This window comes from Ochotona curzoniae, unplaced genomic scaffold (assembly GCF_017591425.1).
Source record: "Ochotona curzoniae isolate NIBS_2020 unplaced genomic scaffold, NIBS_Ocur_1.0 contig_1274, whole genome shotgun sequence".
NCBI classification, from domain to species: domain Eukaryota; kingdom Metazoa; phylum Chordata; class Mammalia; order Lagomorpha; family Ochotonidae; genus Ochotona; species Ochotona curzoniae.
Window position 1 is genome coordinate 16716437 of NW_024465023.1, and position 27233 is coordinate 16743669.

General features: G+C 38.0%; 1 protein-coding gene across 1 annotated transcript in view; it reads right to left on the reverse strand.

Moving 5' to 3' along the window:
- Window positions 1–26763, reverse strand: part of PRRG1 (proline rich and Gla domain 1) — a 37590-nt gene extending 10827 nt beyond the window's left edge. The window contains exons 1-2 of the mRNA XM_041001925.1: window positions 26612–26763; window positions 12408–12568 (exon numbers count right to left, since the gene is read on the reverse strand). Coding sequence (XP_040857859.1) covers window positions 12408–12568; window positions 26612–26621 — 171 coding nt within the window. The 5' untranslated portion in view covers window positions 26622–26763. The remainder of the gene's footprint in view (window positions 1–12407; window positions 12569–26611) is intronic.
- Between the last annotated feature and the right edge of the window lie 470 nt (window positions 26764–27233).

Here is a 27233-nt window from a genome sequence, read left to right on the forward strand (position 1 = left end):
GAGAAATGATCATCATAGGTCATATATCCTTTCTTCAAATGGTGTTCTTATAAAACTTTTTTGCAGGTCCCCCTAAAGAACACTGTGCATCTTCCACCTAATTCACAGCTTGGCCACGAAAGAATTAGTGACACTGAAGTAGGCACTACAATCTTAACAGTTGGGTTGGAGAAATTTCCACCTATTTCCTTTCCTTTCTCTTAGTCCTCCGAAGAGTTGGAGGGTTAAGATTTAGTGACTCTGCCGCGTCTCCCCACACCAGGTTCTAAACCTCACAGCTTAGCAGCAGCTGCAGCAGTACTGGAGGAAGAGGAAGTGAGCACAGTATGGATTGAACACTGAAGTTTTAAATGCAGTTAACATGCAGCTTTTTTGTAGCTAAATGCTCCTGTCAAGGTATCATATCTGTTTCTAATAAATAAGATTTTCACTAATTAAAATAGCTACCAAAAGACAGTTTTTAGACACTTGACACATCATTTATGTAACTTTAACTCCTTTTCAAGTGGCAATATTGGCATGGGATCTATGTTTACACTAGATGGATGAGAAAAAATTCCTTCTGGCAGGTTGTATTAAGAAGTACTGCTGAGGTCTACAATTCTGTCTGTACCTTTGAGTGAATCAGGGGTAAATGCAGTATGTTGGGCGAGGGGTTAAACAGGATTATCACAAACAAGATAGCACTGTCTATAGCACACAGGGTTACATGAAAGTCATGGTGTGGATTATTCCACAAATTATAGCAAATGGAACTGTTAGTCCCAGTTTTACCTAGTCTCAGTGAACACATCTGAACATGGTTAACTAGCACTGGAAAAAGGTACCTGCTGAGGCAACTACAGGCCAAGAAAAGCAGATGGTTAGCAAGAGTACGAGACACCCTCGAGCAGGTACACTACCATTAATATGAAGCAGGCTCAAGGCTGGCACTGTGACACAATGATTAAGTTGCCACCTGTGATGCTGGCTTCCCAAATGAGCACCCGTTTGAGTCCTGATTGCTCCACTTCCAAACCAGCTCCCTGCTAATGTGCCTGGGAAAGCAGTGGAAGATGGTCCATGCGTGTGGGCTCCTGTCGCTCCCATGAGAGGCCTTAGTGCAGTGTCAGGCTCCTGGCATGGCCCAGCCCCGGCCTCTCTGTGATCAACTGGTAACATTTGTGGGCCCAACAACAGATGGAAGTTCACTCTCTCCTTCAGCCTGCTTGTTTCTCTCTCTCTCTCTCTCTCTCTCTCTCTCTCTCCCTCCCTCCCTCTCTCTCTCTTGAATCTCTGCTTTTACTTCCTGCTTTCTCCATCCTTTCCTCTTCTTTCACACTTTCCCTTTGTCATAAATAAACGAATATAAAAATTATTATTATCTTTTTCATAGTTGCTTAAGATCACAAGTTTCAAAATTCTGAGAACACTCATCATCCCATAGAGTAAATAGTGACAAAATGATACAGACCAAGTAAAGAATGCAGCTAAAATTAAGCATCTAAAACCTGGAATAAAATATATCTACTGAAGGTTTTCTCTCAATACCCAGTATGCTAATTACAAGCCTTATAACGAATGCTGTAGCTAAAATTTAAAAGATACAGCATTTTAAGATCTCTATAGTCTAGATGTTTGCACAAAGCAATGCCATCAGCAGGTGGCAGAATTGAGATTTGTTAATCAGGACCATGTGCTTCTCAAGGCAGAGGAGAATTGATGCTTGGCATTTTCTAACTACTGCTTTCCACTCTTACCTTTATTGAGACATAATTGACCAATAGGGGTCGTGTCTATTTCAGATGTACAGTGTGCTTGTATGAGTCTTTCTGTATGTGACTACTGTCTCCACTAGATCTCACATGCCAGGAGGCAGGGGCAGCACATCTGCTATATGCACTGTGTCTGTGACACAGTAGTTATTGAGCAAGCGATATCTGAATAAATCTGACCCAATTTCTACAGTATGCTAAGGAAAACATGAAGCACAATGCACTTCCTCCACTGCATAATTAGACATAATCCAAATGAGGGAAGGAATCACACGTAAGTATTCCACTTGAACGCAGACATCCTGGAGCACACAATTCACCTTTGGATCTCAAAAGCTAACCATTTTTGTTAACTTAGAATATTAAGGCGAATTATGTAGCACAATGCTGCACTGTGCCTAATTTAGAACAAGCACTGTTAAATTTCTGTCTAAAGATGATCAAAAATGAAAACTCTATGGCTGGTGCATTGGCTTAACTGGCTAATCCTCCATCTCCAAGCATTAGCACCCTGTACAGGTGCCAGCTCACATTCTGCCTGCTGCACTTCGTATTCATTTCCCTGGTTGTAGCCTGAGAAAGCAGTAGAGGATGGCCCAAGTCCTTGGTGTCCTCATCAAGGAGACCCAGAATAAGAACCTGGCTCCTGGTTTTGAATCAGCTCAGCTCAGACCATTGTAGCTCTTTGGGGAGTGAAAAAGTGGATGAAAGCTCTTTCTCTCTCTCCTTATCTCTGTAAAATCTACCTTTCTATTAAAAATCTTAAAAATGAGAACCCAAATTCTACCTTTATAAGACACATCTTATTTGACATACCTTTTGGTAAATATTAAGACTGTAAAAGTAAAAGGCAACCTGAATTTCACAATTTCAATCATTAAAAGAGGGACACGGAAGCAAAAATTAATCATCAATTTTACATTTACATTTATGAGCCAAATTGTGAACAATGTTAACTTACTTCTTCCTGTGTACTGAATGTAATTCATAATATTGCCAACCATTGATTCATTTCTTCTTCCAATATTTATTTGGCTCCTACTATATGCCACCATGCCTTTATACACTAGGGGTCATAGTGATGAACAAACACAGCAAGGAATGCTGTCATTTAGCTAATGACTAGTCTTTATGGAAAAGTAGCAATTAGTACACAACAAATAGGTACCAGATGATGGTAATGCTGAGAAGAAAAGAAATTCAGAGAACAGACAAAAGGTTTTAATTTAAGGTAGGTTATTTCTTCTCTGAGAAAGTGAACTTGAGCAACGACTTGAATAGTGATGGAGGACAGATATACCAAGCTGGAAGAGGAAAGAATGTCCCGATGCCATTGGACAGTCATGTGCTGTGTGTATATGAGTGTGAGAAAGAGGGCACACAGGAAAGGCAGAGCAAAGTGACAATGGGTGAGTGTCACAGAAGATGCAGTACAGAAATAACTATAGGCAGAAGGCTGTGGCCTGGAGATAGATGGGGACTGACTGGGCAGTGCCTTGAGTAGTTCTGAGCATTTTGGCTTTCTCCAAGTTGTGAATAAACTTTAAAGGCATTGCTCTAGCTTGCTGTTTGGAGAATCAATTATGGGGAGGTCATGAACTCAGATAGATGAGAGGGTGGTGCCAAGTAGCTGAACAAGTAGAGAGGCCAATATATGGCTAAATCCTGGATATGTGTTCATGCTAGAACTGACAACGGGCAGATAGGCTGTGAGATGTGAAAGGGAAGATTCAAGGATCGCAATAAGTTTTGGGGCCAAGAAACAGATGGAGTTAATGTTTACTGCAATCTAGTGGTACATGTCTTCCATGGAATACTACTCAGCCATTAAAAAAAAAAAAGAAAGACATTAAACCATTATGCTCAGTGAAATAAGTCAAACTCTAAAAGACAAATACCATATGTTCTCTCCAATACAAGAAAACCATCATGCAAATTAGAATGTGTCGTGATGGAGTAATGGAGACTACCATATCCAGATGTAGGGACACAATGCAACATGCATCTCCATTTCCAATTTGGAGTGACTCCCAGCGAAACTGTTGGACACGTCTAGAGATGGACTGTCTGACACTGTATGTGCCAGCCATGTCGGGACACATTCAAATAACAGACTGATGGAATTATATTATGCTATTGTGATGATATGGGAAAAATCAGTCAGGGGATGGAAGCTGGGGGGGGGGGTGGGGAATCCCAAACTCTACAGAAAAAGAAAATTGTGATAAGAAAGCTATTTTGCTTCATTTTATTTTTAGGGAGAATGGATGCAAACATAAATCCCAGTAAAAACTGACTGATCGGTATATATTTTTTTTGGAGCTAGACAAGTTAATACTGGATTTTATATGGATATATGGGCATGCAAGAATGCCTCACAAAACATTGAGAAAATAATCCCTATTTTGTACTGAAACAGTCTATAAATCTTCTGCAGTAAAAAGAACATAATGTCATCCTAGCACTTGAGCTGAACAATGGACCAATGGACTAGAAGAGAACATCCTAAAGTAGATGAAATATGTATGGCAATTGGGTAACTGGTAAAGGATAGCTAAAATCACTGGGATCAAAAGAGTCTTTTGTGGAATGGTGTTTTGTAGCCATGTGGAAAAATCAGATCCATAACTTGCATTATAACTAATGATAAATTCCAAGAGAATCCACAATCTAAATGTAAAGAACAGAAGAACCTATTGAATTATACTAGAATAGGTGTAGAGAAAGTTTTTCTACTGTGATCCTAAGTGAATATTGAACAAAGTATCTATTAAATCTATGACTACAATAAAAATGAAAGAAAATGCATGGAAAAAGCAAACAAAGTAAAAATGTGTATGCCAACTGCAAGCAAATATTTGTAATGTGAGTACACATCACAAGTGAAGGTTAGTACCTCTAATGCAATTTTTAGAAGCTAATGAGGAAAACAGTCACGTATCTGATAGAAAATAGACTAAAAGGATAATTTACAAAATATACATAAGATGGACTGTAAATATGTGACAATACAGATAACTTTTACCTATAAAAGAAATGCAAATTAAAACAATATCTAGATATTATGCCTCACCCTTCAGATTGACAAAAATGTCAAACTCTTCTGATGGTGACACTGTGAAGAAATAGGGTCCTTATATACTTGGTATAAATGCAAAACTGTACAACACTTATGGAGGGTATACTGGCAATATCTAATAAAACTATACATGCATTAGCCCTTTAACTAGTAACCCAACTTCTCAAAATTTAACACAAACATACTTCCAATAACACAAAAATCACATGCACAAAGTTATTTCCTGAAGCATTATGTGCCATTGGTAAAAATAGTCAAGCTACTTAAAATTCAAATACAAACATTTGGTTGAGTAAATTATGGTATTTCCTTACAAGGGAGTGCTACATAGCTTAAAGCATAGGGTAATAATCATGAATAAATAGTGAATTCTTGGATGGATGGTTAGGTGAACAAATGAATAAATAAAAAGCTTACCCTACTCCATTATGGTATGGCTATTACTATTCTTAAATCACTATGCATTTATCTTATCATTTATATAGCTTAAAATTTGGGAAATCACTATGAATATGGAGTAAATTCTTGGATGGGTGAATAGCTGCATAAATAAAAAGTTTACCCCCACTCCATTATGGTATGATCATTACAATTCTGAAATCATTGTGTTTTTATTATAGGACCAAGAAAATGAGTGAATGTATTGACGTCATTGGAAGCCAGGCTTTTCATTGTGCAAGAACATCTACAATGCATCTACAAATACAGCATGGTTGCAAGAACTCTGAATGGCTGGGCTGGAATTGGACAACAAGGGGATGAATTTGTTATTTTACATAAACATATATAGAGATCTTAACACGTGAGAACTTTCAGAAGTTCATGAAAAATAAAATTAAATGAAAAGGTTATGTTGGTATAAAATGTGGAACCCATGTATAATGTTTTCATAATACACTTTTTCCATCAATTTTCTGAAGATTCCTATATACATGTACCTGTATAATTTCTTTCCTAGCTCTGTGTAATATTTTTTCTGTTTTAGAAAAAGCCTAAGATTATTTTTCTCCAAATTCATGGTTTAATAGCGACTTGTTTGAGAAGAACATGTCCCATCATCAGTCTTTTCACAAAAATAAGCCATAGTATCAACTCAAGAAAACAAATATTTAAGACCACTACACTATTTTCTTTCTAAAACACACATTTGACATGCCGACTCTTTACTACAAAATGCACAACTTTACGTTTGTGTTGAACCACTCCACAGCACTCTCACATGGAGTAGAACACACACAGCTCCAATTCAAGCCTGTTCTTGCGTGCTGTTTAACTAAATGAGGTGGTCCTAGCAGTTAAGGTTGCAACTACTAACTCATGGATGGATTGGAAGAACTCTACTCTGTCTTAACAGGATGTTGTTTTGGAGACATCTCATAAAACCCATACAACCTTTTATTAATCAAGTCATAGAAAAACATCAAAATTAAAAGAAAAACTACAGGGCAAGATTTACAAACGCTCCTGAGAAGACCAGAGGAAGTGCAAATGGGACTAGGCACAAGGCAATACGAATTAATGAACCTGGGAAAGAAGTGATGGGAGAACAATGGGCATATGCTGAGGATACTAGGGGAGAAAATCTGGTGGAAATGTTGATCTTAGAGAAATAACAGATGAATAGATAGTAAAATAAAACCCCTAAACCCCACTACATGCTTAAGTCATTCTCTCCTTCTTCAGCCTTTTTCGTGATCCTTGGTCAGCGCCATCTGGCTAGCTTCTATTGTTCATTGTCATAGTCAAACTCCCTCCCACCCCGTCCCTGCCCACTTAATCTTCATATTAATCTAATCTTTCTTCAGGAAGCTGCTGCTCTGCTCCTTTTCTGACTCAGTATTCATCCCCACTCCTTGCTTATTCCATTTGTTTTCATTGCCCCCACCCACCCACGCTTTCCAGTGGAGAATTCCGTTTTTTCTTCACCTGGATTAGATCTTCCTTAATGGCCCAAATTGTCACACATGGAAGCACATCTTTACTGCTCAGTCTTAAATTTGAAGGCAATTTGCGCTTTTATGAGTTGTCACCTGGCATCTAGTGGGCACTACAGAAATAGAAAGAAGAAAACTGTGTGCTGCGTAAGCGTACATCCTGTCATAAGTCATGGCACAAGTCAGAAGATGAGCTGTGCATCTCTGCAACACACTGCTTCATACATGTTTTTCCTCGGTTTATTTTATGCTCTGCAACCAGATTAATATCTAAAACCTGGCCAGCAATCATTCTGTCCTGTCTTCTCTTCCTACAGCAGTTTGGGCATTTCCCTCATTAACATACTAAATGAAGGCAAACTTCTTATGAGTGCAACAGTCTATAATGTTGCCATACTTGTAAAAAGATGGCTTTGACATCTGACTTCCTGACCAGAAGAGTGTTGAGATTCCCAAAGTGTCACCGCCACCCAGCAGCGATGACACTAAAATGACGAGGCATGCTCTTGAGGGTCCGGGAAAAGCCGGAACCGCAACCGGACCCCTCACTGCCAAAAGCGGCTGTGTTTAAATCCTTATCTCCACTGCTCCTGTCCCCATTGGCCTTAGCTTTCCTCTGCCGCTTCTCTAGCCCTAATTCCACCACCCTTCTTTGTTCTTGTCCCCGTTTTCTGTGTACTGCTTCTACTGTTCCTGTACCGCTTCTGTATCCCTCTCTGCCGCTCTTCCTCCCCATATGCCTTAACTTTTCCGCCCAAAGATCTAAACCCTTCTTCCCCTCTCTGCTGCCCCATTCTTCCCATTCCATCCGTCGTTCTTTCCCCATTCTTTCTCCTCATTGCCCCCCAGTCTTTCTCGTCATTGCCGTCTGTCTGTCCATCCATCCGTCCCATCCTTCCGTCATTGTCCATCCATCGTCCTTTTAGCTTTTACCGGCTACTTTTATATCGTTCTCCACCAATCACTTCTCCCCATGGGTCCACTTGGCACTATCTGATAGGCCAGTAGCAATGACATAATCGCAGCAGAGGCATTAGCCTATCCCTGTGACTTCCTGTTTACCTGCTGGTGAGACCAACCCCGCCTCCTGGCCCTGGGCCAGCCGCCATCTTGCAACGGCCCCTCTTAATCCCTGAGCGGCTTCAGTACCCCGCTCCCCACACCAAACAACATGTGGGAGGTCAAAGAGAATCTGTCTTGTTGCTAATATTATTAGTCATTGTGTTTGATAAGGTTCCTCACAAAGCTGAACAACACTGCTGAGGCTAAAAACAAATATCATTCAAGCAAAGTGCTACTAACATATTTCAAGTAATCTGTAAGCAGCAAGACGAAGAGATTCAATTTTGAATTTCTTATTTCCTAACAGATTTTGCTTTATAAATGTAATTTCCAACCAAAAGTAATGAAATGGCCAATGCAGGTGACTATATAAAAATATTGTGTAAAATATGCAATGGAATATAATTTGCCCTTAGGGAGAAAGGAAATCTAATCATTTATGACAACATGGATAGGCCTAAATGAAATTATGTTAAGTGAAATAAGTGAGACACAGAAAGCCAAAAGCTGCATGATGCCACTCATCCATGAAATCTAAAAAAATATGAACTCATACAAGCAGAGAAGAGAATGGTGTCTGCCAGAATAGTGAGGAGAGAAACGAAGAAGAAATGGTCAAAGAGTATTTTGTTAACAGCTTTGCAAGACAAACTCATTCTGGACAACTATTATCTAGCATAATGTCTACACTAACAATACCATGTTGCATATGTAAGTTTTGCTAACATGATAGTGTGTGACCATACACCAAACATACACAAGCTATTAATAATGATGAAAAGAGAACAAAGAAGCTTTTGGAGGTGATGGAAGTGTAATGGTCTTAGCAGTGACAACAGTTTCACAGGTAATAATTATCTCCAGAATCACAAAAACATGTATTTATATTAAATAAATGTACAGTTTTTATGTCAATTATACCTCAATAAAGTGATTTTTTAAAAAAGAATGCTATTCACTCTTATACATTAATTTTTTGTACTCTATATAATAACTTACACCAATCAGAGAAACATGATATTTGTAGTTTTTTTTGCTTGTTTGTTTGTTTTTTTAATCTGGGTTATTTCATTAAGCATCATGGTCTCTAGTTGCATCCATTTTATTGCAAAAGACAGAATTGCTTTATAAGAGTAACATTCCATTGTGTATATATGCAGCATTTCTTTTTTGCACAGTCATCATTTGATGGACATCTAGGTTGATTATCTTGTTATTTGGTTATATAGTTAATGATCCTTGTCTATATTCCTGTAGATCAGTGGTCCTTCTACTTCTTGTGGAATCCTTTATTCAGAGGGGCATTAAGCCTGTAACTATAAAGTAAATTGAAAGTATAACACAAATTATAATAGACAAAGGAAGGAAGAAGGAAGCAGGGAGCAAAGTGTCATATTTTAGTATCCTATCTATGAAATGCATTAAGTCTTTTCTCTTTATTCTAATAAAAATTCTGAAAAATTAAGCCCACATGGCATTAGACCAAAAAATGTTATTCATTGTTTGTAAAATCTACAAGTAAAATCTACAAGGACTATGCACAGACCGAAGAAAAAAGATGGAAATAAAAGGCCAACAGTGCTTTGTGCTGCATTACCAGATTATGAATTACATATTGTTTTCCCTGTTTTTGGCCAAGTGATTTAGAAGTATTTTATAACAATTAAGCTCACAGTTTACCGATTTATAAAATGTCTGTTCCATGGTTGTGCATGCCAGAATCTAGCCATCATGAGCCTGTGAGCCTCTTTCCTTGAGCTTCTTCCTCTATCCCTGGGCCCTTTTTGACATCATGAAAAATAAGCACATCTAACGGCATAAGATTAATATCTACTGTTGTTTGTATGATGCACTAGAAGGATCTTCACACAACTGTTGCTAAGGGTGATGCAAATTCCAGCCATGGAGGCACTTAAGAACTGACCACCCCCCGACCCCCACAAATCCCCATCCTGCCTTGTGCTTTCCCAACCCTGCTCTTCTTAAACAACGTGTGTAGAAGGATAATCTTGGAATGGAGAGAGAAGTACGGCTACATTTTTTTTTCTATATGAGAATTAGAACCTGGAAAAACAGCATCAACATTCACTAGCTTCTTCCACCCTTTCACTGCAATTAGACATGGTAAGGCAATGAACTTCTAAAAACATATTTTATTTTGCTCTATGACATAGTTCCATAGGTTCTGGGGTTGCCTGTGCCCTTCCCCAAAGTCCCTCCCCAAGCCCACTGATTTCCCCTCTGGTTTAACAATGGATGTCCTTCATGAACAGTCACAAGTCCATCATACTGTTATTGAAGTGTCTCCTACAATGTAAGCACGGACACTGTGAGAGAATCCATCATCTTACTATTAGGATGTATTCAATTCTTTCACTGGGAGTCCATCTTTGGTTTGTATTCATAGAGACACACAGCACTTTGTCTCCATATCTGAACATATCAGTCCCAGCTACACTTCCATTATATATCCTCTAAAATACAGAACCAGTGCGTATAGTCCACAAGAGGGTGAAAATAATAAAGTTTCATCAACATGAAGTTAGCAAACATGCTATAAAAATAAAAATGCATTACAAGGGTGGTGAAAACAAGAATCAAAAATCTTCTTGTAGGAATAAATGCTAGTGCGTGACTTGTGGTGCTGAAGGAAGTACATTTAAATTGTTTTCAATTTCCAGTAATGAACAATGTCCTAGTGACAGCTTCTTTGTGTGTATGTGTAAGCATTACTCCAGGGTGGACACTGATAAGTGGAATTAGTGGGTCCTGGAGGAGTGTAAATTTTAATAGATTCAGCAAAGTTGCCTTCCAGAGTGGCTGTGCCAGTTTCCACTTCCATCTGTTTGTGAACTGCTTTCTCCATTGTTCTCCACACCATATGATATTAACCAACTTAGAAAATTGGGGCATTCTTGTGGGTAGTAAATGGTTTCTTGATGCCTTAGTATACATTTATAATGCTATTAAGCAACTTATCATGTTTGTTATTGTCATTTGCATTTTCCATTCAGAGAATTACTTTCTCATAAAAAAATTAAAAACTAGAACTTTATTACTCATGATATGTAGCAAAACAGTACTACTCAGCTATTAAAAGAATGAAACACAATCGCTTGCAGCCAAATAGACCAAATTGGAGACCCATATGCTAAGGGAAATGAGCCAATCCCAAAAGGTTAGCTTACCACATGTTTGCTCTAATATATGACAACTTACATCAAAAATCTCAGTGCTAATCTGGCTGGGAGTTATTTTGCTCATCTTCTTATGGAAGGCTCTTTCTTATTTCAATATGCAGTTTTGTAGTGCCAAATCTAATTTTTTTGCAGCAAATCTTTTATTGTCACACTTCCTGGCTATTTGTATCTCTCCTAATAAGTTCTTGTGATTCATTAATTGATCATCCATAAGAGATGGATTGCTTGTAAGCACTTAAGATTGTAAGTGTCCATTTCAGCATTGCACATGGAGGATATGGCAGTCCGTCGGAACCTGCAGAGGACACCTGGCACCACAACAGAGGACAGAACAAATCAATCAACTGTCCCAGCCATACATTGGCAGTGAAAAACTGGGCAAACGGAGACTGTAAGTGGACTATGTCAATCAGTGGATTCTGCAGCGACTTCATCATGCTTGGAATGGCGATATTGGCAGCAATTCAGAACTGTTGAACTATCAAAACCACTTGAGCAGGACCTTTGGAGCATGCCCCACATCGGGGACCTGGGATGGGTGGGAGGCTGGGTGGGGCTTCTCCCTTTATCTTCCCCTTTATCCCAGAAACAGAAAAAAAAAATAAAAAGCAATAATGTGGAAACAATAGTCTTACCCACTTTCCTGTAGCCCTTGACCCTTTGTGCCCTATCAACTATGTAAAGATTGTTAAAAATAAAGGGAAAAAAAGACTGTAAATGTTCATTTCAATACTGTTTTGCTACATATCATGAGTAAGGCAATGAACTTTATTATCAACTTTCCAGAACATTGCCTTGTGCAAACTAAACCTTTTTTTTAAAAGTTTTTATTATTTCTTTATTGCAAAGTCACATATACAGAAAGGAGTGGACACAGAGAGGAAGATCTTCCATCTGCTGATTCACTCCTGAAGTGACCACAACAGCTAGAGTTGCGCCGATCCAAAGCCAGGAGTCCGGAGCCTCTTCTGGGTCTCCCATGTGCATGCAAGGTCTCAAGGCTTTGGGCCGTCCTTGACTGCTTTCCCAGGTCACAAGCAGGGAGCTGGATGGCAAGTGGGGCAGCCAGGACTAGAACCAGTGAGCATATGGGATCCCGACACTGCATACAAAGTGAGGACTTTAGCCGCTAGGCTACTGTGTTGGGCCCCATGCAAACTAAATCTTATTTCAGCAGAATCCTATGGGAGTAGGGTCTTCCAAGACAGAGCAGTACACAAGAAGTGAACCTGAATGCAATTTGACAACACCTTCAGAATTGTTTTTTGCAAAGATACTGATAGTAATGCATACACTTCGAGAATGCAGGTTTCAAATATGCATCAAAAGACTAGGCAAACATGGGAACATTTCACAATTCCAGCTGTTAAAAACTTACAGTTTTTTCATTATTTTCAAAAGCTTCTCTGGCTTCCTCAAATGTGCAGACTTCTTCTTTGCACTCACGCTCAATGTTGCCCTGTCTTATTTCTTCAAAAAGTCTATTAGCTCTTCGATAGCGTTTTAATACTGAATTGGCTTTTTCTCCTGTGAGGAAAACTAAAGAGATACACTAGTAAGCACAAAATACCACGAAACCCCAATCTGGGAGATTAACATATAAAATGAAAGCTCCTAGGTGCTTGTTAGAAAACATTGGCTAACGTCACAGACCTCAGTGAGTCAGCGGTGAAGATAACACTTAACTCCAAACGACTGGCACCTGCTATCTTCCTCATCATTTGGGTATGATCTTTCAGCCGCAGTTGCGCTGGGCAGGGACAGTGACATAATTAACCATGCCATATTCAGACTTTAGCACATTCCTGTCGACCATGGAAGTTTAAATATAGTGATAATGATAGTACTAGTTAACATTCATTAGTGTAAGCAGATACCCCAAGGCATTCTGCTTTTGGAAAGCAGCAAACAAATCAAAATGCAACCTGTAGACTATTAGTCCACGGAACTAAAAATAAGTAAAACCTCGACTGACCTAATAACATAAAACCAGAGAACACTTACTTGTAAGAAACAGAGGTAAGAAAATAAGATTTTGAATTTGGCCATAATTCATTTCAAGGCAATATTAATAGAATTTCTGTCCTAAATACAGTTAAATATAGTGTGACATTTCATAGTCCTTCAGAAAGTTAAAAATTATTTTTCATGATTTATAGAGATGTGCAAATATAAACATTCAAAATGCAATTTTTCAATCCAATAAAAGAAATAAGACGGTAGCCAAGAGTATACATTGGGGATTTTTCTTTTTATATGCAATTACATTTAAAAGTTCAAATTTATTATGTTCTTTTCAAAGTATCTTTTTTAGGACCCAGCACAATAGCCTAGTGGTTAAAGTCCTCGCCTTGCATGCACTGGAATCCCATATGGGCGCTGGTTTGTGTCTCCACTGCCCTGCTTCCCATCCAGCTCCCTGCTTGTGACCTGGGAAGGCAGTTCAGGATAACCCAAAGCCTTGAGGCCCTGCATCTGCGTGGGAGACCAAGAAGAGGCTCCGGGCTCCTGGCTTTGAATCGGTGCAGCTACTGCTGTTGCGGCCACTTGGGGAATGAATCAGTGGATGGAAGATCCTTCTCTGTTTCTTCTGCTCTCTGTATATCTAACTTTCCAATAAAAAAAAAATAAATCTTTGTTTTAGAGCCATAAATTTAATACCATCAGAATTTATTCTCCACTAAAGTAAAATGAATGAAGATTTTTAAATGTTATGCATTTACTTTTTAGTATTTGTTAGAAAGGAGGAGTTACAAAGAGGGGGAGAGAACACAGATTTTCCATCTGCTGGTTCACTCCCCAAATGTCCACACAGTGAGGGCTGGGCCAGGCCAAAGCCAGAACCCATGAGCTTTCTCTGGGTCTTCCATGCGGGTACACAGACTCAAGCACTGTGGCATCCTCCACTTTACAAAGCTCATTTGCAGGGAGCTGTATCAAAAGCAGAGCAACTGGGACTTGAACTGGTGCCTATATGAGATGCCAGTATCACAGGGGGCGATTTTACTCCCTATGCTAAAACACTGGTCCCCAATGTTTTACATTTCTAACCTGAGAAACGTTATATGGCTAATTTCTCAACAGGTCAGAAAAAAATACATTTTTTCACAGAACACCTTGAAGTAAATGATAAACAATAAATATTATTTTAAAATGTTTATATAGATGAGTAAGTTTTTGTCTCATTATTGAAATGTGTGTTTCAGTTTATATAATACAGATTCATTATTTAGGATTCTTTAATGTATCCAATTGATCCCAGCCAGATGGCACCTACAGTAGGGTGAAAATTATTCTTTCTCTCTATTTCATAAGGGACCCCTTTATGAAATGAAACATAGTCATAGGATATTATTAGAAGAAACCTTAAAACATAAAAATCATGCAACCCATGTTGCAGCATAGCAGTATAAGCCATTGTCTGCATTGCTAGGATTCCATGTGCGCACCAATTCAAGTCCCAGTGCTCCACTTCTGACCCAGCTCTGTTCTTAACGAGCCTGGAAAATTAGCAGAAGATGGCCTAACCTCTTAGGTTCCTGCCACTTACGCGGGAGACCCTGATGAAGCTCCAGGCTCCTGGCTTCAACCTGGCCCAACCCTGACCCCTGCAGCCATTTAGGGAGTCAATCAGTGGATTGTAACGGTCTTTCAAATAAATGAATCTTCAAAATATAAAAAATAAAGTAAATGTTTTATAGGAAGCCAGGTGGGTGCTGTTTAGTTGGAGAATAATAGTGGGATTTTCTAGCAGTGCTTTTCATAATTCAGCAGCATTGCAATGCCCAAGATGGCTTATTACAGAAGCTGCTGCCTCCCTTCCAAGGTTTCTGATTCCACAGGACTGACACAGGGCCAAGAAATTCATGTTTACAATCAGTTTCCAGACAATTCTGACACTCCCTGTCCCAATACCACAGTTTCGAGGATCACTAACACAAGTTCATTAGAAAACCAGTTCTGAGGAAGGCATTTTTAGAGAAAACTGGAATGAACAAATTTAAAGAGGTCTTTTACTGCATTATTCTTTTAGGATCCTTAATATACATTTGTCAACCTCTTCAGAAGGTCCATGGTACATGAATCTATCATATTTATGTGATTCGAGTGGTCTTTTTCAAGTAACATTTCACTGAATTACAACGTCCTAGCCATTGTCCTTACTTGTAACCTTTGGATTGATATACAACTGTCCTCCATGTAACAGGCCAAAGAATTCGTAAAGAAAGTAACTGCCATCCTTTGGGGCATCGCTTTCCAAGGATAAACATGTATTGCTTCTTAATCTGTTTGTGATTAAAACTAGATATGAGTTTCTGATAAAATATGCAGTGTCTTATATCAAATACAATATTCTGTGTGTGGTCTTACAGGTGCAAATTTGATCAGGACTATCAGCTTCTTCTTTGTAAACATAAGACATGTTAATGCAGTCTAAGATGTCCACGGATTTTGGATCAGTTTTCTTGATTTCAACTCATCCACAACAATGTATGTTGAGATTTTTTTAAAAAGATTATGTTTGGGCCCAGTGCGATACCTACTAGCTAAAGTTCTCATCTTGAATGTGTTGGGATCCCATATGGCCCCCAAATGGCCACAACGGCCAGAACTGAGCAGATTCGAACCAGGAGCCAGGAGCTTCTTCCAGATCTCTCATGTGGGTGGGTGCAGGGTCCCAAGGCTTAGGTTATCCTCTACTGCTTTCCAAGGGCAAAAGAAGGGAGCTGGATGGGAAGTGGAACAGCCGGGATATGAACCAGCACTCCTATGGGATCTCAGCAGATGCAAGGTGAGGATTTAGTCATTAGGTTATTACACCAGGCCCTGTATCTTGAGCTTTTAAGAGAAAAAAGTCAAATACTCCTAAGACAAAGTAATTTTTAACGTGATACCTGAATAGAAAAGGAGAGTCAAGGAAGCAGATTAATTTAGAAGGATAAGCAAGTAGAAGGTAATGTTGCAGGACATAAACCTTCTAATCATAACCTAATCAAATTACCAAGAGCATTCCATCAATATCATCTGTGCATTTCTTGCACTGGGAAGCAGTGTAATATAAAACTGAGAACTCCAGATGAACTAAGTTGGCAAATAGATTTCATCTCACTTGCCAAATTGGGTGATTAGAAAACAGCATTTGGTGTTAAGAATCTAACCGGTAGGAAAGATACTATAATAGATTAGCTATGTCTGCCAAAAATAAGAGCACAGGAAGTGGTGGCAGAGTATTTGTCAGTCCTCGTGAAAGTAATGTGAAAATCAAGTGGATACTGCATAATGACACCAGAATTAGATTTTTTTTTTTTTTTTTGCAATACAGAAACAAAATAAGGAGAAGGTGGCAGCTTTGAGCTATACAATGAGTTAAGACAAAACATTCTTTCATTGGGACTATTTAAAACTAAAACCTGTTTAAACTTAAAGCTGATCACTTCCCCCTGCCTTCTTTTTAATTGTATGAATTAACACATCACTGCAAGGAAACATGTATACACTTCAACCATAAAACATGAGGCTAGTGCTGTGGCACAACAGCTTAAGCTTACACCTGCAGCACTGACATCCCATATGAGTGCCGGTATCAGTCACAGTTGCTCCACTTCTGATCCAGCTCCCTGCTAATGTACCTGGGAAACCAGCAGGTGATATCCCAGGACCCTGGGCCCCTGCACCCATGTGGGAGACCTGGATGAAGCTCCTGGATCCTGGTTTTAAACTAGCACAGCTCCATCCATTATGGTCATTTGGGGAGTAAAACAATAGGTAGAAGATCTCTCTCTCTAGGTTTCTCCTCCTCCTCTCCCTGTGACTGTATCTTTCGAATGAATTTTTTAAAATTAAACATTTTATTTTTTATTTAAATTTTGGGGGAATCTATGCATGCAAAGGACTTCTTTAAAAGTTCATGGAAAAAATGAGTATTATGAAAACACCATGCATCAGCTTCAAAAAGGTTTTTGTACCAAAATAAACTTATCTTTCATTATTTGTTCTTTGAGAGTTAGATATGGAGCGGGAGCTCTTACTCCCTGGTTCACTCTCCAAATGCCCAGGGTAACATGGAGGGTTAGACATGGTTGTAACAGGGAGTCTAGATCTGAAAGTCTCCCAAGTGAGTGGCAGGAACCCATTTACTAGACAGGTCACTACCGCCTCTTAGGATTTACATTAGCAGGAACCTAGAGACAGGAGTCAGAGGTGGGAATCAAACCCAGGCATTCTGATCTGGAAAGCCGTCATCCTAACAAGTGTCCTAACTACTAGGTCAAACACTTGCCTCAAACGTATCTTTTAATTACATTTTCATGAACTTTTTGAAGTATCCTAATATTTGACAGTCATCCAAGGTTTTAGACTAATAGTTGAGGAGAATAACTTAGAAAACTGTGTGTGGGGAGGGGAGGGTAAGTACGGAGTAAACAGCAAATGGAAGAAAATGGTAAAAGCTACTTAAGAGTAGACAAAGCTAAGAAGGGAATCAGATTATATTTTAGAGTGGTGGTCACACACATGGGAACATAAAACATATGAGTATTGGGTGATTGGCCACTTCACCCACCAGGCACTTTTCTTCTCATACAAACCAAATCTCATCATCATATCAATTGGTTCCTTTAGCCTACACTTACATTCTCCTCTGTCTCGTGTTCTCCTTTTCCACTTATATGCAACATCCTCTAAAAGTCTTCTCACACTTGGCTCATTACATCATTAGATGGCATTGCAATGGACTTCCCATGTTTATGCATAATTTGATTATAGCAATTAAACTTTTATTATACTTTTCATAAGACCATCTGTTTTCTTGATGGCAAGACCCATATATTGTCAATATATTTATCCAACCTATCTTTGAAAACACTTAGTAAAGAACTTGGTTCAGGACCGGTTCAGTAAGTGTGTGATAAATGAAAAAGCATAATCAAAGAGACTCGGAGACTGAAGGACCTGGTTTGGAGGTATTTGCACCGTGTCTGTAATTATAAACGCATCATTGCAAAGTTAATATACAATCATGAAATATTTTTATGATGTATAAAATATATTACGCCAAAGTTTTCAGGAGAGAGCATTTGAATATCCTTTTTGTAGTGAGGGAAGTTACCTTTTGCAATTTGTAGGATGCTATTTGTACTTCCCTTAGAGCAGACATTTTTGTTCTGTAAGAACTTACCCTAGTAGTTACAAAAATGTACAGCTGCTCTTGGAAGAGGGTATAGCTGGGTAGTTTCGGGCTAGGCAAGGAAGTAGCACACTGGTTTCCAGGTGTGTAGTAAAACCCTCTAGAATGCTGCAACAAACTCATAGATGACAAGTGCTAGAATATTCTACATTTTTTAAAGAAATGCAGTAACATTCAGCATCTTTTAAATGCCACATGAACAACTTGCTTGAGGTGTTTGAAATTTATTACTAGTTGCATGCTCCTTTTATTTGCAAGGCTATGATTTTAAAAAAGAGTTCCAGGTGAACAATCAATATGTGATAGGAATTCAGTATCCAACTGGATTCCAACACTGGAGAAGATATACAGGGCTCAACGTACATATATAGCCATATGAACATAATAATAGCATGTTGATGTAAGATTGAAATAAAAATGGTACATTCTTTCAGTTTATGTATATGATTTTGGGTAACCACTATGTATTATGACATAAATATTGACTAACTACTTGAACTTGACTAACTAATTAAGGGAAGTCTTACATTAAAAAAAATTTTTTTGGCCTGTGGCTGCTATGAAAAACAAATCACCGTGACAACTATGTGGACAATAAACAGCAAGTTTGGAAACCCCTAACTGCTGGCTTCTGGAGGCTAGTAAACTCTTTGCCACTCCTCTTCCAAGTCCATTTGGCACACCAAACTTGGTAAGTCAGGAAAGTCCTTACGTGTTATAGAATACTATTTCATTGGCTACTGCAGTCCTGATAAGACCTACAGCTAAGCAAATATGGTGCAGTGTTCTACACTATCCAGTAAGATCACCTGGATGTACATCAGCTTAAACTAGCACTTCCTCAGCCTCCTTGAGTCTAGGAGCCTGCCTAGGGAGGAGACCGAGGGTATAAACACTGAATCAGCAGTGACTGAACTGTTTAAATATTTGAGAAAGCAAGTCAACTGTGGGACCACAGTTAATGGGATTCTGGGTTGAAAGGTGTCCTTTCAGCACTGTTGGAATCTACTACCAGCCCAGCTGGGGCAACTTCTGCTTCAGTTACTGTATAGTGACCCGGGAACAATTCTGGGTACCAGAAAGCTCATCTGGTTGCCTTTTTTTAATGTAAACCTACACATCACCAACAGTAGCAACAATATCGAAACCGAATGGGGACTTTCTACAATGATCCTAACAATCTATGATCTTTTCTTCAGTGAGACAGTCAAACTCCTCTATGATCTGATGTGAGACTGTGGAGATCCCTGATTTCCACAGGAGCTAAACTGGTCAGAGAGGGAAGAAGTATATCATTACAATATGAGGAACTCTGAATTGCTTTAAGTAACAAATACAATCTCACTGATATCCCATACTTATTAAAGCAGTGTGTATCAGTTTTGAAAATGGGTTGTCAGAGTAAACAGATATACTGAGAAAAAGCCCAAGCACAGCTTATTCGTCTGTAAAGTTGGAATGCCAGCAATGACCTCATAGTCAAAATAAAATAACATAGAGCTTTCTCATGGTTTATCAAAAACTAAATATTGAGTAAATAATATTATGGCTTATCATTGCCATCGTGGTAGTTATTCCACGAACAGAAAAAAAGATTCATCAAACATCTTTCAGTCAATGGATTCTTTCTGCTGTTTGGACGACCCTCCTATCCTTACTTGGAAATAGGGGAAAAAATCTTTTTCCCCATTTTATTTCAGCATTTTAACTTATGTGTGGAAAATAAAGGTTAGCTTGTTTACAAATGGTATGTTTATAATGCAGAATTTATTGTACAGTTGGTGTCCATGTGCCCAACTAAGTTGTCACACGCAGTATAGTTAGAATGTATGTGTTTACACAGGAACTAGGGAGCAAAAATTCACTTGAGAATTTATATTGGGGTAAATTGGGGCGATTGCTGTGGTGCAGTGACTTGAGCCACTACCCATGAGCACCCCATACTGGAATGCCTGTTTGAGATTCAAATTCCACTTCCTGCTAATGTGCCTGTGAAGGCAGAACAAGACAATTCAATTGCCTGAACTCCTACCACCCGTTGAGGAGGCCAGGATGGGATTCCTGGCTCCTGCCTGTAGCTTAGCCCAAAAGTGGCTTGAGGCTACTTGCAGAGTGAAACACTGCATGGATAATGTCTCTTTTCCTCCCTTCTTGTCCCTCTCCTAGCCCTCCACCATCACTGTGCCTTTCAAATGAACAAGTAAAAAATTTTTAAGAAGAGCTCAGATATCTAAAAAATAATTTGAAGCTTCAGAATTGAGCTAGAGTAGGAACATTAAAAGTTTGAGAGAAGAAATAACTGTTAATATTCCAAGCCTGTTTCCTAAGGACAATGTGGTGGTTATGATCATCATCTAAATTTTTTTCAATATCTTTGTACTACCAGAGGCATACAATAAAATGCCAGGTGACAACAAGCAAGTTTCATGGAGTAAGTGTGGATAATATGCCAGAAATGGATTTCTATAAGAGAAATGACAAAGAAAGGTAATGCATGTCTATAAAGTCAACATTCTTCAAAAACAAAACAGAGTTCTTCACTAACTCCTTCAATATGCTTTTCTTGAAAGCCAAATTTAGGCTAGATATTCAGATGCTTCTTTTCTAATAATTTTGTGCTTTGGAAGGAAAAATGAAATACAGAGAAATGACCTAACAGCTTCTCCCACTAAAGAATATAAAAAGCCACATTTTCTTTGAGGAGATTTGAAATCTGAAAACTATTTCTTATCTAAAATGATTCATGAACTAGCATATGACAGCCATAAAATTACTAGCAATTACACCAACTGATTTTAAAGGACAGTATCTAAGGTGGTATTTCTGAACTAGGGACAATGCAGGACCCACATGAAACAAATTTGGAATTCATGAACAATCTATTTTGCCATAATTAAGCACACACATTACTTGAAATAATCAAAATAGAAAAAATCCAAAATTAGAGTTTATCTTATTCCAAGTATTTCAATTACATCAGCAAGAATATTAGTAATCTTGGTGTTTTTAGTTGTTGTAACCCTAAAGCTTCCCTATCTATACCAATTATATTTATGTCCCATATGGAAGAACATAGATATAACTATGATTAACATAATGGAGGGCAGGTAGATAGAACTCATTGAAGATGGGTAAAGTTTGTGACACCGGCTTCCCATATGAGTTCCAGTTCATATTCTGGCTGCTCCACTTCCAGTCCAGCTCCTGGGAAAGCAGAGAAAGATGGCCCGAGGACTTGGATCCCTGCCACCCATGTGGGAGACCACAAATGGAGCTCCTGGTTCCAGCCTGGTTCAGTCCTAGCCATTTTGACAACTTGAGGAGTGAACCAGTGGATGGAAGTCCTCTCCCTTTGTCTCTCCCCCATTCTCTGTAACTCTGACATTTAAATAAACAAACAAATAAAAAACTAAATAAAATCTGGGGTCTCCCATTTATTGTAAAACATTGCAAATGTGTTAAAGCCTGCTAAGTTGTTTTTTGAAATGATCAAGTCTGAATTGCATGAATTTTGCTTCAATTAAAAATTGTCACTACTTCTGAGGTCTAGAAACTGTTTTAAGCTTACTGTGTTAAAGGTTATGTTTGTCTTAAGCAAGCAAAATGGAGAGAGGTTTGCATCAAGGAAAAAAGCATGAAACACTATGATTAAAAAAAGTAGTGTGACCCTTAAATGACTGTTTTTCTGCTGGAAAAGCCTTTCCAGCGAAAAGTAATGGCAGTTGTCAACCCTGAGCACATTTGTATCACTATTACAAAATCATCAAGAGAAAGCTTATTTTTAAAAATAAATTTGTGACATCATCTGCCTCATAGAAGCATGAATATGTCACCACAATAAACAATCTCCCAGACTTATTATAAGCTAGAAAATACAGTAATTCATTAGCTTTAAGTATATGCCTTTACTTAAATTATAAGGCAGGGAACTGAAAAATAATATTATGTACTGTATTATGAGATTGCTACTTTACAAAGCTTGTCAATTTGAAGGTTTATTCCCTGTGTGAAAATACAGAACTATATGCCCATAGTTAGTTTAGAATTAGCCTTAATAGAAAAGTACTTCAGAAGTGAATCAAAGAACTCAGAAATTTACTGTGGTAGTGGTAAACTACCTTTCTTTCCACTAGCTGTTGATCAGCAAGGGTACGTGGTTAGGCTCCTTGCTCTCTGGAAGACAATCATATCCTAGTAACTAAAGGAATCATGCAGCTTCTTTCAAATAAGCAACAATGACTTACACTGACACTGCTTCCCAATAACATAACTATCTATATAGTATTTTACACAAGAATATCCAAAACATTTCAGCAATAAAGTGTGGAGACTAACTTCAGATTAAGGTTTTCTAAACACTAAATACTAGAAGAAGACAAAAAGACTAAATGGGAAGATATGTTCATATTTTATTCTAATTATTGTCCACAAATAAGACCTGCCTGCTTGCAATCATTAAGCTATTTTAGATATTTTGCATTATTTTTATTTTGTAAGTGATGGGTAGGACATCTTGTGGCTTGCTGTTATGTGATGGAAGCTCTGTTTTTAAGGTAAAGATGGTGAAATTAGCCATCAGTGACTACATATTAGGCTAACAGATACCACAAATTGCTGCTTTTGCACTTAGATGCATTATTATAAATGTGTTCTGGGATGCAGAAAATGAAGATGGAAACTGATGTAGTTCAAAAAAAATCAAATTCTGCTTCAATATTGTAATAAAACAATAATCCCAGAATTTGTTTAGCAAGAACACTCTCAAGAAATTGCATTTGGGTACTTACTGGAAGTACTCAATATTTTATCAATTTGTCATGAATATACCAGTTGCTCAAATGAAGAATGGAAAGGTAGAATAAAGCTTTAATTTCCATTTGAAGATAAAAGGTACTCTAATATTATATAAACATTTCTAAAATCCTTACTTTCCCTTATTTGAGACAATGTTAACTTTTTACTAGAATTTTACATCTAATTTAAATGATACAAGTTATTTTTTGTTTTGTTTTTGCTTCTTTGGCTCATCTAATCATCCCACACTATCCTGGTGTTCCATGTGCACACATTGTATTGTTTGCATCAAGCAAAGCTACAAAGATAAATACCTACCAGTCAGAATGGTGACTCACACACAGGCCACATAAATATTATTAGGCCCCCTTACTTTCGGTTACCTTCCCTTGTGGGTTGTAAAGAGCAAGCCTTTGAGTTGAATTATCTTGATATCTACTACGGTCACTGCCAGTAAGTGATGCTGTTCTTTCAGTTACTGCAACACGGACCTCTGCTACTCTGAGAGTATTTTTACCAGCATCCGAGAGACAGAGCAATAGAAAAAGAGATAATGAGAGACAAATATAGAGATCTCTCAACCTCTGGCTCACACAAAATGGAAGGCGAAGGACTAGGTCAGGCCAGGGTGAAAGTGGGGAGCTGGGAACTCAATCCAGGTCTCCTGTATGTGGCAGGAACCTAATTATTTGAGCTGTCACCATTGCCTCAAAGGCTCTGCATTAGCAGAAAGCTGGAGTCAGGAGCCAGAGCCAGGAATTGGACTCCGGGACTCTTGACATGTGGTACAGGCATCCAAACCTCTGAGGTGAATGCATGCTCTTGAAAATCTTTATATTTAGGGAGCTCTACTATCTGATTATGTTACTATCTAATACATATATACACACACACACATATATATCAGATAGCATATATACATATATGTGTGTGTGTGTGTGTGTTTCTGTGTCCTTATGAACACTGATGGAGACTGGGCTATTTCCTTCTACTTGTCTGTACACTTCCATAGGAAATATGAACATCATCACAGATCTTAAGAAACTAACTTCACCCAAATTTCTCACAGCAGCAGATTTTTAGCTTCTAAACAATTTTATATACTACTACATTGATATTCATGGCATGCTTTATTAGAAGAAAAGAAAAATTGGATATTTCATAAGATGATGTAGTTATGCATTGTGGCTCTCTATTTACAGGCTCTAAACTCTATCAAAGACTTCCTTTTACATGACTCAGTCTATAATACCTGTATATAAAATGAGGATAAATAATTCCTATTTTTATGTTGTAGACTTTTCTTACCACCCAAATAAAATAATGTACAAAAAATATCTTTGATTTATAAAGTACTGTACAGACACTTGCTAATACCAAGATAATTACAGAATCTCAAGTATACTAAACATTAAGCCATTGATAAGAATTAATATATAGTAAATGGAGTTTCAATGCCATACAACTACGGACACTGTGGTGGCCTAATGAGAAATTAAGTAAGCCTGCTTTTACCATTCCTTTCTATTAAGAGTTAGATTTTGCTTGCAATATTTCATGTCACATAAATAAAATAATGTTGCTTTAACAAATATTTACACATAGTTTTTCCATTTAATAACAGGGAATATTAATAGAGATTCATCTCAATTTTAATTCAATTTCATATTTTCGGCTAAACTGAATGGCCACAGGGCTATGTTCTCTTTTTGTGGATCCTTAATTGATTTAATGAGGTTCATGCCATATATTAATGATATATTAAATTGTGTCTCTTTGTATGATAAACTGAGGTACATTTGTGAAAACTGTCAAGTCCAGTAAGAAATATTATTTTTCATCACCAGAAAAAAGAAAGATGAGCATCCAGTAGGATTTCTCTCAGTAACTGTGTCAGTAATAAACAAATATAATTAGGCAAACAAAGCACAGCTTGCAGAATAAAGGATAAAATCTCTGACACTGAAGTCATTACTGATTATTTTAAAGCAGTCAACATTGTCAAAATGCTGTTATGACAAGCTTCCTTGTTTGTCAAAGCAACAGTCTTTGAAGCACTTTCCTAATCTCATCTCCAGGCTGGAAGTATCCCCACCTTTGCAGATTATGTTATCATGCCCTATTCTTAGCAACTATTAACTCCCGGATGATTTGAACAAATACTTTCTGATATATTTATTTAAAGTAAGCACCTATTGATTCTCTGCCAGTGAATGAAGATCAAAATGAAAAGAAAAAGAGGAAACAGAATGGAATGCCATGTGTCTATACATTCCTCTCTTCCATATGGCCACCATGGTATCTGAGAACCAGAGCATTCTCCAGATCTGCATTACTCTGAAAGCTTCCATTGACAACAGACGAAGAAGCAACACATAGCATGGGTTATTTCCAGAATTTGACTAGATTTTCTTTTTGTAATTTCTGCTTATTTTTTAAACTTCAGAGACTGTCATAGCTTGTGAAGATTTGGAAAGAACCGGAATCCCTTAGGATTGTTAATTTCTTGGGGGAAACTCTGGAGAAAAAAAGGAGCAAAGGCTGATCCAACAAGATTGAGGAAGATATTTTCCTTGACTGATCCATAATCTTTAGGGCTGCCTACAAATGCCCAAAAAGGGCGAGGCAAGCAAATGGCAACACAAAGAGAAATTCTCAGCTATTTGCATGATCCTTGTCCCAGGCCCAATGCTGACAGAAGTATCTCACCAAACAACATCATGTTTATTCCTGAAAGAATTGATAAAGTTATACTCACTCAATAAGCATACCAATGAGCAGATAACTACTATTTCAATCAATTATGCTCTGTAGTTCTCTAAACATTTTCACACATATTCTTTAAGTTCAACTTCTTGAGACTAGAACTGTAAGATGCAATAATCTCACCTCAGAGAAGAACAAACAAGGTTAGAGGAAGGATCGAAGTAGCAGCAGAATGCAAATGGAGGCCTTTTGGCTATGCACAGGCTTTTCCCACTATATCATGTCACCTTCTGGAGTCTTGTAAAGCACTCTGCCTTTATGATCTACATTGATAAAAACTATTTATGAAATCACAGTGGTGGCTGATTAATACCAACAATGAAATTATCTTAAATTTGTCTATTGCTTATTGAGAATAAATAGCCTTACAAAAATCCAATAAGTCAAAAACCCAATCCACCTAGTGGGTCTAAGTGCTGAGCTTTAACATTTTAAGTGAAAACAAAATCATTTACAAATCAACTCAGGCATTTTTTTTTTACTACTGTGATTGGTGGCATGGAATTTTTTTTTTTGCTTGTGTATGTTACTATCACATTAGTAACCATCAGAAGCATATATGTAACTTTGCTAAAAGTGCAAAGCAACTACAATTCAGGAGGTCTATACTACTTTAAGTTTGATCCGCCTCTCCTATAAAAAAGCAGAAGAAAATTCAAGTTCAAAAGGTAACATGTGGCATGGTGGTCTTTAGCTGCAGAGTTCCCTTCCGGACAGAAACTTTATGGTATTAAGCAGTAACACAAAAAACACTTTGATTTGCAGGTTTAATTTTTTGTCTACAGTGGATTAAACATAGGTTAGAGTCTAAATTACTTAACAGAAGAGAAACTTACCTCTCCCCATGTTTTCCTGTGGTTTCTGACAGGTTCTTGGTTGATGAGTCCCTGTACAAAAAAAGAGCAATTACATACAATCAGATTCACAGAGGCTGAGTCACTGCATCAGATAAGCTCCATTACAGCTGATGCGGTCAATGTGAGCCTTTCACTTCAGTGCACTCCAATCTTGTCCCTTACAGAAATGTTGTCTCCATCGCAAACAGATATCTAATCTCAAAGGACAGAAACACTGTTCTGGAAGCCTAGGCTCTATATCATCTTACTCTGACCTTCTTTATCTGGTATTAGCTTCTGTTCTTGCCAAATAAAAATCATCAAATTGGTCACATGCTAATCTCCTAAGAAAGCAGTGATAACAACAAAAATGGAGAACAAAAATGCTGAAGGGCCTACAGTTAATAACCAGGCTGCCATGTCATTAGCTAGCCTGTCCCTAGATTCACTTCAGTATCATTCTGTGACACATTAGATACCCTTTACAGCATAACATTTTCCTGAGTGGTGTCAAACAGCAGCACCTCCAATCAAATTAGCCCTGAGGCAAAACAATCAACAGAGTCATTTACAATAAATAAAATGAATCAATGGCCATGAGCTACTGACAAAAGAAACTTTA